The sequence below is a fragment of the Peromyscus leucopus genome, chromosome 8b (assembly GCF_004664715.2).
Source record: "Peromyscus leucopus breed LL Stock chromosome 8b, UCI_PerLeu_2.1, whole genome shotgun sequence".
In the NCBI taxonomy this organism is placed as follows: Eukaryota; Metazoa; Chordata; class Mammalia; order Rodentia; family Cricetidae; genus Peromyscus; species Peromyscus leucopus.
Window position 1 is genome coordinate 102472486 of NC_051086.1, and position 13258 is coordinate 102485743.

The following is a 13258-nucleotide window of genomic DNA, read 5'->3' on the forward strand; positions in this document are numbered from 1 at the left end:
GGTGGGTTCTCCCACCTGCCACACAAGCCCTGGATCTGTCCTTAAGACAGGCATGAGGGATGAGATGGTGGCCACTGGAGACTACTACCAGAGGTTGCTTAGCATCAGACATGACCCGGCATTGAGGGAGCGTCCAGAGCCTCCCGAAGCTTGAGCTCTGATGGAGGGAGGTTGGCCAGTGCAGACTGGACAGAACATCGGGCTTGCCAGGACACTCCTGTCACCGTAGGACATGATGTTCTCAGCAGATTGGAACCCGTGTGCTTGTGGGGCTGAGGTCCTCACACAACCCTGGCAAGACCGCCCCTCCTGGTGTCTCCCCAGAGGCCCTCTGCTGACATCTTCTCTCCGTTTGCATTCGCTTGGGGGTGTCACAGGTGAAATGCATCCAGGGACGGTCTCATCACCCACAGGTGGGCACTGTGTCCTTGCAGGCGGTGGCATCTCCCCAGTTTGCCTTCCTGCTCCAGCCAGGCTGGGTGTGTTACCAGGACAATGAACCATGGCCCAGACTGGTTGCCATGACTGTGGTCCAGGCAACAGTATATTGCCCAGTCTCCATCAAGGAAGGTGGTGCCTTCTGCAGGAGAGATCTCCCATCTGCCTGCAGAATCACTTGAGTGGTCCTCAGAGGGACACTAGCAAGGACTTTTTGAGGACAGCTGTGTGAGATGGTGACCAATGCCATCACTGCTGGAGATTGCTTAGTACCAGGCAGGACCTGTGCATTGAGGGAGAGTGCAGTGGCCCCTGAGCCTCAGGCCAGATGTCATTAGGCTGCCCATAGGGAGCGTCCTCTCCTGACCATTGCCTCTCCTCTCTCTTCTGGGTCTCATGTATCCCAGGCTGACCTTGGACTTGCTATGTAGCTAAGGGTGACCTTGCATTCCCTGTACTCCGGGTCCCCTCCCTGTACCCCTCCCCCCCCCCAGTGCTGGGATTACAGGCTCGAACCACCATGCCATTTATTAAGCTTTCTTTAAGGGGATGGCCAGCAGGAGGGGACTCTGGAGACTGGCATCTGATCCAGGGTGACTCTTCTGTTTGCCCTCATCTGACAGACATAAGAGACCTTGGGAGAGTCACCACTGGGTCTTTAGATTTACTTCCGTTTATGGAACCCACTCAACATCTTTTAAACATATGGTAAAGAACTAAGGAAGAATGGGAGGGAGGGAGAGAAGAAGGGAGGGGAGGGAAAAGGGAGGGAAGAGAGGGAGAGAGGGAGAGGAGGAGAGAGGGTAAGAGAGGGAAAGGGAGGAGAGAGGGAAGAAGGAGGGAGGAAGGGAGAGAGGGAAGGAGAGGAAGGGAGGGGAGGGGAGAGAGGGAGGGAAAGAGGGAGGGGAGAGGGAGGGAGGGAAGGAGGAAGGGGAGAGGGAGGGAAGGAAGGAGGGGAGAGGGAGGGAGGGAAGGAGGAAGGAGAGAGGGAGGGGAGAGGGAGGGGAGAATGGAAACTTAGCCACCAAGACTCTGCTTGGCTCGGGCTGTGCACACACCCTCCTCTTCACACTGCACCTGGCAGCCTGGGACCCTCGCCCCAGCCCGTCCAGGTGCTCCCACAATGGAGTAGGCTGCTCCTTTCTTAGGAGTACCGTGGTCATTTCCCTTTTGTGCTCAGTTTCCATTCAAACACCAAGACAGATGAGAGTGAGGGCAGCATGGGCCGATCGGACCTCGAGTAGTTTTGGGTGCATGTGTGGTAAGGCAGACTGTGTCCTGAGGGAACTTCTAAGGAAGAACTTTTATTTGCCATCTTTAAAAAAAAAAAGTGTGCTGGGTGGTGTCAGCCTGGTCTACAGAGTGAATTCTAAGACAGCCAGGGCTACACAGAGAAACCCTGTCTTGAATAACCAATGAATGCATTAATAAATAAATAATAAAGTGTGTATGTGTTTGGGCGTGTGCACATGTATGCAGGTCCCTGCAGAGGCCGGATTGCCTGGCTCTGGAGTCATGGGTGACGGTGTCCCTTCCTATCGTGGGTGCTGAGAACTGAACTCTGATTCTCCAAAAGAGCAGCAAGTGCTTTTTAACAATGGAGCCGTCTCTCCAGCCCCCTATCTACCATCTCATGCCTGTGCATAATTGGGCATGCATACAGTTAAAATAAGATGCATCGTCAGGAAGAGCATGTGCACCAGAGAAACACATGACCCAAGCTGTCCATCAAAATGCCCTCAGCACCAGCTCCTTCCGTCCTAGCACTTGGGACCCTGGACACTCTAAGTCACAGAGCTCCAAGTTCGCTGGCAGTGTGTTTGATCTGCACCACAGTAACCTCACTTCTGAATGAACTCTTTGCCACACTCCCATCTGTGTGTGCTTTTTCCATATGATGCCAAGATCTGGAGATACCTGGTCCAGACAGCAACCCCCAGGAATGCAAGGAAGGATCGATTATGTCCCATCCCGGGGGTAGGGAGTGGGGATGCTGCGTGCCGTGCTCACCTTGGGGTTGGCTTCCAGGTAGTTGTAGAGCACATTGATGGAGATGGTGAGGTCCCCATTGTTGAAGGGATATGACCGGTTCCAGCCCTGGGCACCAAACTTGCGCCTCTCGGCCACTACGGCGTGGAAGTAGCACAAGGCGAACAGGATGCACTTGAATTCGATCTCTTTGGTGCACATCTCCAGGGTGTCCTGTCCGGTGGACAAGAGGAAGCCAAGAGGGTTGATTCTACACTGAGATGCTCAGTTCTGTGTCGGCCAGCCGGTGGGGGGGGCTAAAGCCATTGACTGGCCCCGTCACACTGCTCCCTCGCAGCAGCCACACGGGCGCCCATCTGAGGACCAGGGAGGATTCTTTCCTCAGGAAATCCACACAACTGTGTTCCTTTTTTATGTGTTTCATATAGGATATACTTTTTTTTTAAACTCTGGGTCTTGCTACCTATCAGGCTTGGCTGGAACTCAAAATCCTGTCTCGGTCTTCTGGGTGCTGGGGTTACAGGCATGCATGCCCACCCTTGATATATATTTAAACTTTAACATTAGTTTACTGTGAATGTGTGTGCCATGGTGTGTGTGCACATGTCTGCATGTGAGTGTGTAGGTCAGAGTCAGTTCTCTGCATCCTGCATGCCTACATGTAGGTTCTGGGGATAGAACTCAAGTTGTTAGGATTTTTGGTGGCAAGCACTCTTCCTTACTGAGTAACCTCACTGGCTCTTCAATAGAGGTGGTTTGTTTGTTTGTTTGTTTGTTTTTGTTTTTTGAGACAGGGTTTCTCTGTGTAGGCCTGGCTATCCTGGACCAGGCTCTGTAGCCCAGGCTGGCCTTGAACTCGGAGACCCACCTGCCTCTGCCTCCCGAGTGCGGGAATAAAGGCGTGTGCCGCCTGTCAGTTGTCCCTGCACCTGCACAGCTCTCTGTGACAGTCACACTTCATTGGCGGTGTGGCCTTTAAAAGCAGGTTGGGGATGGTTTGTGGAGGACTCATACTCCATGTATTAAGTGAGATACGGGGAAGCTCTGTGTTCCTCAGTGTCCCCTCTGGGTAGGTGTGTGTGAGGAGGAGGTAGGGTCCCAAAGCCTCAGAGGAATAGGCTGCAGCCTGGAGAAGCAGTGTGTGTCACAGGAGGTTGTAGCGGAAACTGATGAGGGGAGCAAGGTGCCAGGGCCTTGTAGGAGCAGTGGCCTGGGGATGAGACGGTGGGGGGTCACAGAGCTGACTTGAGGACCAAGAGACTGGGTCTGAGGAGGAGCCCTGTGTGCAGAGGCTATGTGTGTGTGTGGGGGGGGGCGGGAGGTAGACACCCTGAAGCCCTAGGGTGCCAGCAAAGCCCCTGCACCCACCCTCCTCTCTGGAGGGAACAAGAAGCCACGGTACCTGTCAGTGGAGGAGGGCCTGATCACCTGCTGCCTTGCTTAGGGCGGTATCAGAGGACACTTGGCCATGGAGCCAGAGCTCCTGTGGGGACAATGTCACCACTACCTGGCAGTCACCCACTGCAGCAGTGAGGTGGCCCCAAATAAGCTTCACACCTCCCGAGAGGGTGGGGTCAGGGGAGTGCTGTGACCCAGGATGGGATGGGGCCTCAGGAGCCACAGTAATCCTGGGCACCGCAGCCAACTGACAGCGTCCTGAGGCTGATCAGAGGCCATGCGGCGTCTATGGCTTTGGGGGTTGGTGAGTCTGCCCAGCCTTCAGGGACACACTTTAATGTGACTTGAGTGTGTGAGTGTGCTGGTGTGGTGTGGATGGGAGGTCAGGATGGAGAAATTTCTGGAACTCTCAGAGGTAAGTCTTGGCTTACTGGGCCTCGGTTTCCTTTGCCTGGCCGTGGAGAGCTACCCAATCTCTCTCTCCCTACCTGAGTGAAAAGGTCCAGTGCCTTGTGCAGGTTGGCATACATGCCCGTGGGCGGCTCGTTGGTGATTTTGATGGCGTTTTCCAGGATGCCCTGGGGGATGATGTGTGCCTCCGGGGTGGGGGCGGGCTCCGCACTGATGAACACACGGTAGTCCTCATGGCTGCCCGAGCTGTACCGCTCCACCTTCTTGTCCAGGGTGCTCAGCCATCTTGCCACCAGGTGAATGTTCTGCAGCAAGGAGCCCTGCCTCAGGCCCGGATGGACCCCCCCTGCACCCCCAGCACAATCAGGCCTCTTAACAGCACCCTGAGCAACACTCAGCAAGGTGGCTGCCCTACCCCGACCCTGTTTGCCCTGACTGGTGAGGAGCTATGTCCTGTAACTATTGCGATGAACCTTGTCCCTCGGGCTCACAGCAGACAACGTGGTCCCCAGTACCCCTCCCACAGTGAGGAAGGGGGTGATACCCCAGGCAGGGGAGAGGTTCTGTCCTATCCCCAGTGACATGCCATGGCGGCAGAGGAGTCCTCACCTGCAGAATTACCCAGTGCCCTTTCTCGGCAGCCACGTCCAGCGCATTCTCCGCCACCACCTCTTGTCCTTGGCCCAGGGACACGTTGTGGAGTTTCCCATTGTCTATGGTAAATCCCAGTTTTTTCCCTAAAGAGGGGGGAAACAGGAAAAGCAGAGGATGATTCAGAGCAGTGGTTTGGACTCTGCGTCTGCAGCCAGGAACACCATACGCCTCCCATCTTGTTTATTGTGGGGAAACACACATCCCGTAACATGACCGCGCTTCAGCCATCTGGAAAGGTGTTTGCCCAGGGAGATTCGGGAAACTGGTCATGCCGTGCAGCTGTCTCTCTGTACCACCATCACTACCCCCCAGTGTGTCATGACCTTGAAGTGACTCCCTTTCCACTCTCTTTGCCTGGCAGCTGCCTCTGCAACCCTGTAGATCAGCCTGTCACAGACATTTTATATCAATGGGGTCACACACTCTGAGACCTTCACCAGGGGGCGTTACCACTGGCTCGCATGAGCCCCATGCTTTTAAGTTCCATCCATGAAGTAACATGGATTTTGTTAATGGCAGAGTCATAACCCATAGCAAGCTCTGGCTACACTATCTCAATCATGTGTGTGTGTGTGTGTGTGTGTGTGTGTGTGTGTGTGTGTGTGTGTGTGTGTGATGGGTAATTTTGATTGTTAGCATGGCTGGGTATAGATTCACCATGGAAACTCCCTTCTAGATATTTCTATGAGGTGGTTCAAAAAAGGAGGACAGCCACCCTGAACGTGAGTGTACTGTCCTATGAGCTGGGGTCCAAGGAGAGCTGTCCTGACACCAGGTATAATGTGACCAGCCACCTCAGGCTCCTGTCCTGGTGCCTTCCCACAACAATAGACTGAACCCCCAAACTGTACCCAAAATAAACCCTTCTTCAGTTACCTTTTCAGGTTTTTTTGTTTGTTTGTTTTTTGTTTTTTGTTTTTGGTCCCAGCTGTGATAAAAAGTAACCTAGGCCAGTTGTTTCTAGATTTTGGTTGTTGGGAGAGAATACATGTGGGAAGTTATCTTAGTCAGGATTTCTGTCACTGTTTGTCACAGTGTGACCAAAAGCATCTTGAGGAGGAAAGGGTTTATTTGGCTTACACATCCCAATCCCAGTTCATCATGAAGGGAAGTCAGGGCAGGAAGTCAACACAGGAACCTGGAGGCAGGAGCTGATGAAGGCCATGGAGGAGTGACTGCTGCTCACTGGCTTGCTCAGCTCCCTCCCTTACAGCACCTAGGGACCCCCAGCTTTGGGTGGCCCCGCCCACAGTGGGCGGGACCCTCCCACATCAATCACCAACCAAGAAACTGCCCCACAGGCCAGTCTGATGGGGGCATTTTCTCAGCTGAGGTCCCCTCTTCCCAGAAGACTTTAGCTTGTGCCAAGTTGACATAGAGCTAGCCAGGGCAGGGGCTTATTGGTGGACCTCCTTTCTAAACCTTTCGGGACAACCCGGTCCCAGACTGGAAGATGCCGCGGTGACTCTGGGTACGCAGTGGCCTCCCTGCTGCCCGCTCTTCATTCCACTGGTAGGCTTGCTCTTTCTCTACCCCAGCAGCGCCCCTTGCCAGATCCTGGTTTTGATTTAGCCGTGCCCATGGAGTTTGGGGTCTCTCTGTGGTTTTGTATCACATTTCCACAGGGGCCCCCTTCTGCAGCTGTGCTTACCCAGGGCCTCCACGTCTTTGAGGGGATCGACCCCGGGAGACAGGATGAAGAAGATCGGCGTGGAGGGGCTGCTCTCGTTGTACGACTTGGAGAACTCCACGCTCCGGCCTTCCACAAACTTGCTGCCCATCTTTTCTTCCACGAAATTCCTGAGGGGAACATGCTCTGTGGACCACAGGCAGCTGAGCCCTGCTTGGGACCAGGGCTAGGGGTGCGTGGGTGGCTTTGGTCCAGGGGGGTGAGCCGTTCTGGGTGGACCTCCTCTGAAGACGTCAAGGGGAAGGACGTGGCAGCGTGGCTTTTTTTTTTTTTTTTTTTTTTGGACCAGGTCTGGAGTCATCCAGTAGCCCAGGCTGACTTGGTATTTGCTACGGGGTTACAACCCTCCTCCTGCCTCCACTTTCCAAGTACTGGGGTCACAGTCACCAGGCAGTTTATGCAGCGGTGGGGTATGAACCCAGGACTTTGTGCATGCTAGGCAAGCACTGCACCAATTGGCCGAATCCCCGTCTCACTCAGCAGTGCTCTTCTTCAATCCCAGAGGCCCAGGGAATGGCAGGAAGGATGCTGCCCTGGCTGCGAAGGGCCTCCAGGTCCACGTGAGATGTTGTGAGGGGGAGGGGGGCGGGTCGAGCAAGCTCTGTGCAGAATATGGCTTTAGAGCCCCCAGATTCCCTCTTTCCGACCCAGCCTGGAAGTCCCCGGTGCCTTGGCCGGTCCTGCATGCGATCCAGTGCTTGGAGTGACCTTTGGATCGCAGTGTCTGCACACTCTCCTTCATCACAGGAGGCTAACAGTCTAAGTCTCCTGAGCCAGTGAGATGCTACTGCCCAGCGCCAGCTTTGAAAGCAGGACCATGGCTCTACCATAGCTATATTCCCGTGCTGTGGACTTGCTCCCAGACACAGCGGGGAGATGATCAGAAGGCCCTGGGGGTCTGGGAGGCCGAAGGGTCTTAAGAAGTGCCCATCTGAGATGCTCGGGCGCCTTCGCTTGTCCAGCCTCTTTGCCTCGATAGTTCCAGGCTCCTTTCTCCACTCTCACCAGCCCAGCCACAGTGACAATTATTTTTTCACTCTGTCCTTCCTCCCTACCCATCCTGGCCCTGTCCTCTTCCAACCAAGACAAACAAAACAGAAAAGGTCCTCAAATCGTGAATAAACTCGCATCAGGGCCCTGCTTTGTCAGAAGGGGTTCTGGGGGATGTGAGTGGGTCTGAGGAAACCTGGCTGTGTCCAGGCTGCATGGAAAGATGGAAGCGCAAAGCTACCCCATCCCACTCTAGCCTGCCCCCCCATCCTCTGTGATCCCTCCCTTCCTTTAGCCCCACCCCCACCCCCACCTGGGAGGGCTCAGGCTTAAAGTTAACATCTCTTCGCTTAGGATTGGCATCCAATTGACACTAAATTTAGGCACGGAGAGTTTCCCCAGTGCTGGTGGCCTTTCCTTTTCTTTGTTTTTCCTCTCCTCTTTCAACCTTAGAGCCTCCTTCGTGTGGGAGACTCTGCTTTCCCCTCTCCTGTCACTGAGTGTCCCTCTGCACAGGCCAGTAGGGCCAGCAGTCCTGCGGATCACACCCTGAGACACCAAGAGTCAACAAGACCCCAGGATCAGGGCTGAGAATGTGGTTCAGTCAATAAAGTGCTTGCCGAGCCTGTACAAGGCCTGGGGTTCAATCCTCAGCATCGCATAAAACTGGGTGTGGTGGTGTACACCTGTACTCCTAGCACTCTGGAGGCAGAGACAGGAGGATCAGAAGTTCAAAGTCCTTGGCTACACACAAAATTTAGGGTCAGCCTAGGCTGCGTGAGAGCACATCTAAAACATGAAAGACTTAGGTCTCAGCATCAGAGCACCTCCCCCAGTGGCTGTGCCAGCGAGGGGGCCTCCCTCACTGGGCTCCGTCCCCTGCAGACTGGGATAGGAGAGGACCGAAGACAGTGAGGGTTCCAGAGGCCCAGGCCGGGGGCTCCCCCCCCAGGGGGGCTGAGGGACGCTCACTTGACAGCGTAGGTCATGCGGTCCGGCCTCATGCAGCGCACCATGCACAGCTTCTGCAGCGCGGTCTTGTTCTTCCACTCCTTGGGGAAGATCTCCTTCTCGGGGGCTTCCGACTCCACCAGCTTCTTCCACCGCTTGGCGGAGCCCTCGATGTCACTGTCCAGGTTTTTGAACTCGTCCATCTCCGACAAGGCCTAAGTCAGACATGGTGCCTCGGTGACCACAGTGACCTGTTATTAAGGTCACGGCTATTCTCCCTGTCACCTGCAGGCCAGGCTTCCATGAGGGTGTGTGGCCTGGGGGCTCACATTAACCCTTTCCCTCCAAGGAGGTGCTGTCAGGGCTGTCCCACCTCAGGCCACTGCCTACCTCAGGTCAGTTTGGATTGAAATTTGACACCAGTGACCTGAGGGCTCTTGGCCATGAATCTGGGAACTGAGGAGTGAGCAGACCTAGAACAGGGCAGGGTGTAGGGAGGGATGCGGGCACAGGGTGGCCTGGGACCTGCTGTAGGTCCCCATGGAGCAGATCAGCGGAGACCCATGATGTCACACTCAATGCAAGTGCAGGGCTGTCTGTGAGCTGCAGACACCTGGCTCCTCCCTTCCTCTGGCCCTGTCACCTGTGACGGGGCACGGGCCTCCTCCACACTGGTTGGAAGAGGTTCGGTACCGAGTGCGAGGACCCACCTTGATCCCACCCCAGCTCTGGTGCTGCAGGAAATCCACGGGTGATACGACGCCTGCCTTGAAGGGGAACCTCAGGAGGAAGTCCAGCTCCATCGCATTCAGCTCCTTCTTCATGGATAGGACCTGTGGGCCGAGGGGGGCTGTGGGGCTCAAGCGCTTTTTTTGTTTTTGTGTTTTTTAAATTGGGGTGAAACATGTAAAGCACGTTGTACTCACACTAAAGCACATTAGGCAATTGGCATTAGTACACTCACAAGGGTATGCAGCCACAACTTAGTTCTAGAACATTCCCACCAACCTAAAAAAATATTCCCTATCTACTAAGGAGGTCTCAGGCTATAGGCATGTGTAGTGTAGGTGGCTGGGTTGTAGTTCAGATGTCTCCCATAAACAGCCTGCATTGGCATCTGTGTGTGTGTGTGTGTGTGTGTGTGTGTGTGAGAGAGAGAGAGAGAGAGAGAGAGAGAGAGAGAGAGAGAGAGAGAGAGAGAGAGAGAGACTATGTAGCCCTGGCTGACCTGGAGCTCATATAGACCAGGCTATATGAACCCAGAGCTCTGCTCCTGCCTCCTAAGCGATGGAATTAAAGGGGTGTACCATTACACCTGGTCTACAGTGGGATCATGATGCCCAGGTCAGCAGTTGCTGGGATGTAGGGCCAGGTGACAGGCAACTAAGACATGGAGGCAGTGCCAAGATTGGGCCATCTCTTGGGGAGATGGCTTGTTATGAAGAGGGTCCACCCCATCCCGTTCTCTCATGCCAGCAGGAAGGCCGACCCCAGAACCAGGAGACAAAGTACTATCACTGTGAGCAGTGCTTTCAACGGGGACTGAGGCCATTGTCCACCTATCTATCCGTCCTTCCTTTCTTCTTCCCTTCCTTCCTTCCTTCCTTCCTGACAGGGCTTAGTTATGTCTCACAGCTGATGCTGACTCCCTGGCTCAAGTGCTACCCCTGCCTCAGCCTCCTGGGTGCTCAGTCTCTGAGCTCATGCCACCCGCCCTGCTGAGACAGGCTGGTCAGCCAACTGAACAGAACACAAACTTCAGCAGGACTTCCGGCACACAAATGCAAATGTCTTTCCTCGGAACAGCCTTGCATCTTTGCGTACATGTGTGATTGTTTGCGCGTGTGGGCACACGTGCTCCTGCGTGCAGGCATTGCACGCAAGTGGAGGTCAGATGTCAACCATGGGCTCATGGTCGTCCACCTTATTTTTGAGACAGGATCTCTCACTGGGAGCTAGGCCTTGAAAATTAGGTTGGACTGAGTCATTTCCCCAGTTCTTGTATTTCTTTCTTCCTTTATCTGTGCATGTGTGTGTAACAACGCATGTGTGAGGCCAGAGGACAACTTGTGGGAGTTGGTTCCCTGCTTCTCCCGTGTGGGTCCTGGGGCTTTGCAGCAAAGTGCCCCGACTCACAGAGCCATCCCGACAAGCTCTTCCATTTACTGCTGAAGACGTATGCGGCGTCCTTGGCGGATTAAGGACCATTTACTCAGCACTGATATACTGTTATGATAGTTTTTTGTACAAACCGCTTTAACCTCCCCTCACCCGTGTCTCCCATGGAAACATCTGCTATGCTTCCCGGTATCCCCTGAACATAGCTCCCAGAATGGCCCCCACCAGACTACCATGGCCTGGGAAGCTGGTTAAAAGCTGGTGTGGCGTCTGGGGATGTCGCTCAGTCTGTACAGTGTTTGCCCAGCATGCAGGAAGCCCTGGGTTTTATTCTAGGTATGGAGGCACACAACTGTAACTCCAGCACTTGGGAAGTAGAGGCAGGAGGATCGGAAATTCAAGGTCCTCCTAGGCTACCTAGCAACGTGGATAGGGGTCCTGAGAATCTGCACTCCCGACATAAACCTGGGGATCCTCAGCTGCAGGGGTACAAAGGTGGCGTGATACCTGGAAGGTGACTTGAGCCAAGAAGATGAGCTTGTCCCGCTCGAAGAGCCCCCGGGCCGTGTACATGTACACCGAGTAGGTGATCTCGTCTGTCAGGTTTATCACGCGTTGCTTCACCTCCTCGGCAGGCGTAGTGTTCTGGATGGCTTTCTCGAACACCACGTTGAAGGCCTGAGGAGCGGCCAGTGTGAACATGGGGGCTGCCGGCCCTGGCAGCTTCTGGTCAATTCTGACTGGGGCACTGGGGGAAGGGTGAGTGGGTGGAGGAACCTTCTCTAGCCCTGCAGGCAGGCTTCTCCAGCACTCTGGTTCCTCCCGTCCCACGCGCTCCCTGACCTGGGCCACCCTTAGGGCACGCTGCCACAAGGATCCCAGGACCTGCGCCGCCGGTGTGGCTGACCTTGAGTGAGAACTGGTAGATAGGGTTGATCTTGTTGAGGTCGTTCAGGATAAAGTACAGCAGGGAAGCCCGCTCTGCTGCTGGGCGGTAGTTCTCTCGGGCCTCATTGATCTTCGATTCTGTGATTTTTGCCTCTTGGACCTCAAAACAGACAAAATCGACTTGGAGGGAACTACCTGGAAGACAAACCACTCACAGGAGGGCCCACCCTGCCCCAGCCCTTCATTCCTCCGGAGCCCCCTAGGGGGCCTTCAGACAGCAAGGTGCTGGCCCTCCCCGTCTGTTACTGTGGTAAAATATCCTGACAGAAGTAACTTAGCAGGAGGAAGGAGTTTATTTGGCTCTCGGTTCCAGGCTACAACCTGTTATTATGGGGAAGTCGAGGCGGGAACTTAGAGCAGGGAGAGAGAGGTGGGTGCTAGTTTGTGCCAATGCTCAGCTTTCTCCTTGCTTACACTCTTTGGGACTCCTGTCTAGGGAAAGGTGCCACCCACAATGGGCTGGGTCTTCTCACATCAGTAACAATCAAGACTGTCCCCTAAGCAAGGTGGTGGTGGCGCGTGCCTTTAATCCCAGCACTTGGGAGGCAGAGGCAGGCGGATCTCTGTGAGTTTGAGGCCAGCCTGGTCTACAGAGCGAGATTAAGGACAGGCACCAAAGCTACACAGAGAAACCTTGTTTTGAAAAAAAAAAAAAAAAAAAAGACTGTACAGACACACCCACATGCTGACCTGGTCCAGATAATTCCTCCTTATGACTCGTTTCTCTGGCAATTCTAGGTTGTATCACAGGCACCCAGGTGCACACATGCAGCAGGCTGCAAGCCTCACGTGTGCTGGGTGGCCTGAGAGGCTGGGCCTACCTTCTCCTCAATCTCATTGGCTGTGTGCTTGGTGGTCTCCAGGTTTTCCACCAGGGCAGTGTCTCCCAGAAAGTTCCCCGACGCAGCCGACAGCCGGGCCAGGAGAGAATCTTCCAGCTCTTTCAGCACGATCTTGAACTCATTCTGAGATTTGGTGAGGTTTGCCTGCAGGGGTGGCAGGGCCCAGGAGCAGAGCAACGTTAGCTGGGGCCTGGCCTCATCTCTGCTGCCTGGTCTCTCTAGAGTGGAAGCACAGGCCCCCAGGAGGAGAAAGGACACCCAGCAGGCAGGGCACCCCTGACACACAGCCTCCACTCCAGGCTGTCAGGCCTCCTGCTGGGGAGACTGAGAGCCGTGTGTGTGTGTGTGTGTGTGTGTGTGTGTGTGTGTGTGTGTGTGTGTGTGTGTGTATTGAGAGCCACTGGTAGCAAAAGTCCATGGGAGAATACAGCAGTGACAACTAGAGTTCAGAAGGTCAACCTATCAGAACTAAGGGTTCCGTTAGAGGAAACCATCACACAAGGCTTTATGGAATTCCTGCCTTTTGAATGAACTGGCTGTCTCTTGATGTAAACTTCTTGTGCAATAACAGCTATGAGTCTCCCCATTTACCGAGCATCTCCATGTTATGTGTACATGTAATCTCATGATTGCATCTCAATCTTGGGCACAGCTTTTTCTATACATTCGGGGTGATTGGACAACTGCCCCAGCTGTGTTTACCTTTCATTAACACACATCTGGCCAGGGCCATTCTCCAGACAAAAGTATTCCAGCAAAGATACCTTTTTCCAAGGACTAAACTGCACATAGATAAACATTAGCTCATCTCACCCACAGATAGAGAAAA

General features: G+C 54.3%; 1 protein-coding gene across 1 annotated transcript in view; it reads right to left on the reverse strand.

The window, feature by feature from the left end:
• Dnah17 (dynein axonemal heavy chain 17) overlaps window positions 1-13258 on the reverse strand; it is a 117950-nt gene that overhangs the window by 8288 nt on the left and 96404 nt on the right. Inside the window, 9 exon segments of the mRNA XM_028892549.2 lie at window positions 2449-2640; window positions 4314-4541; window positions 4846-4973; window positions 6542-6690; window positions 8543-8736; window positions 9232-9354; window positions 11147-11317; window positions 11547-11687; window positions 12409-12573. Of these exon segments, the coding sequence (XP_028748382.1) occupies window positions 2449-2640; window positions 4314-4541; window positions 4846-4973; window positions 6542-6690; window positions 8543-8736; window positions 9232-9354; window positions 11147-11317; window positions 11547-11687; window positions 12409-12573 (1491 nt within the window).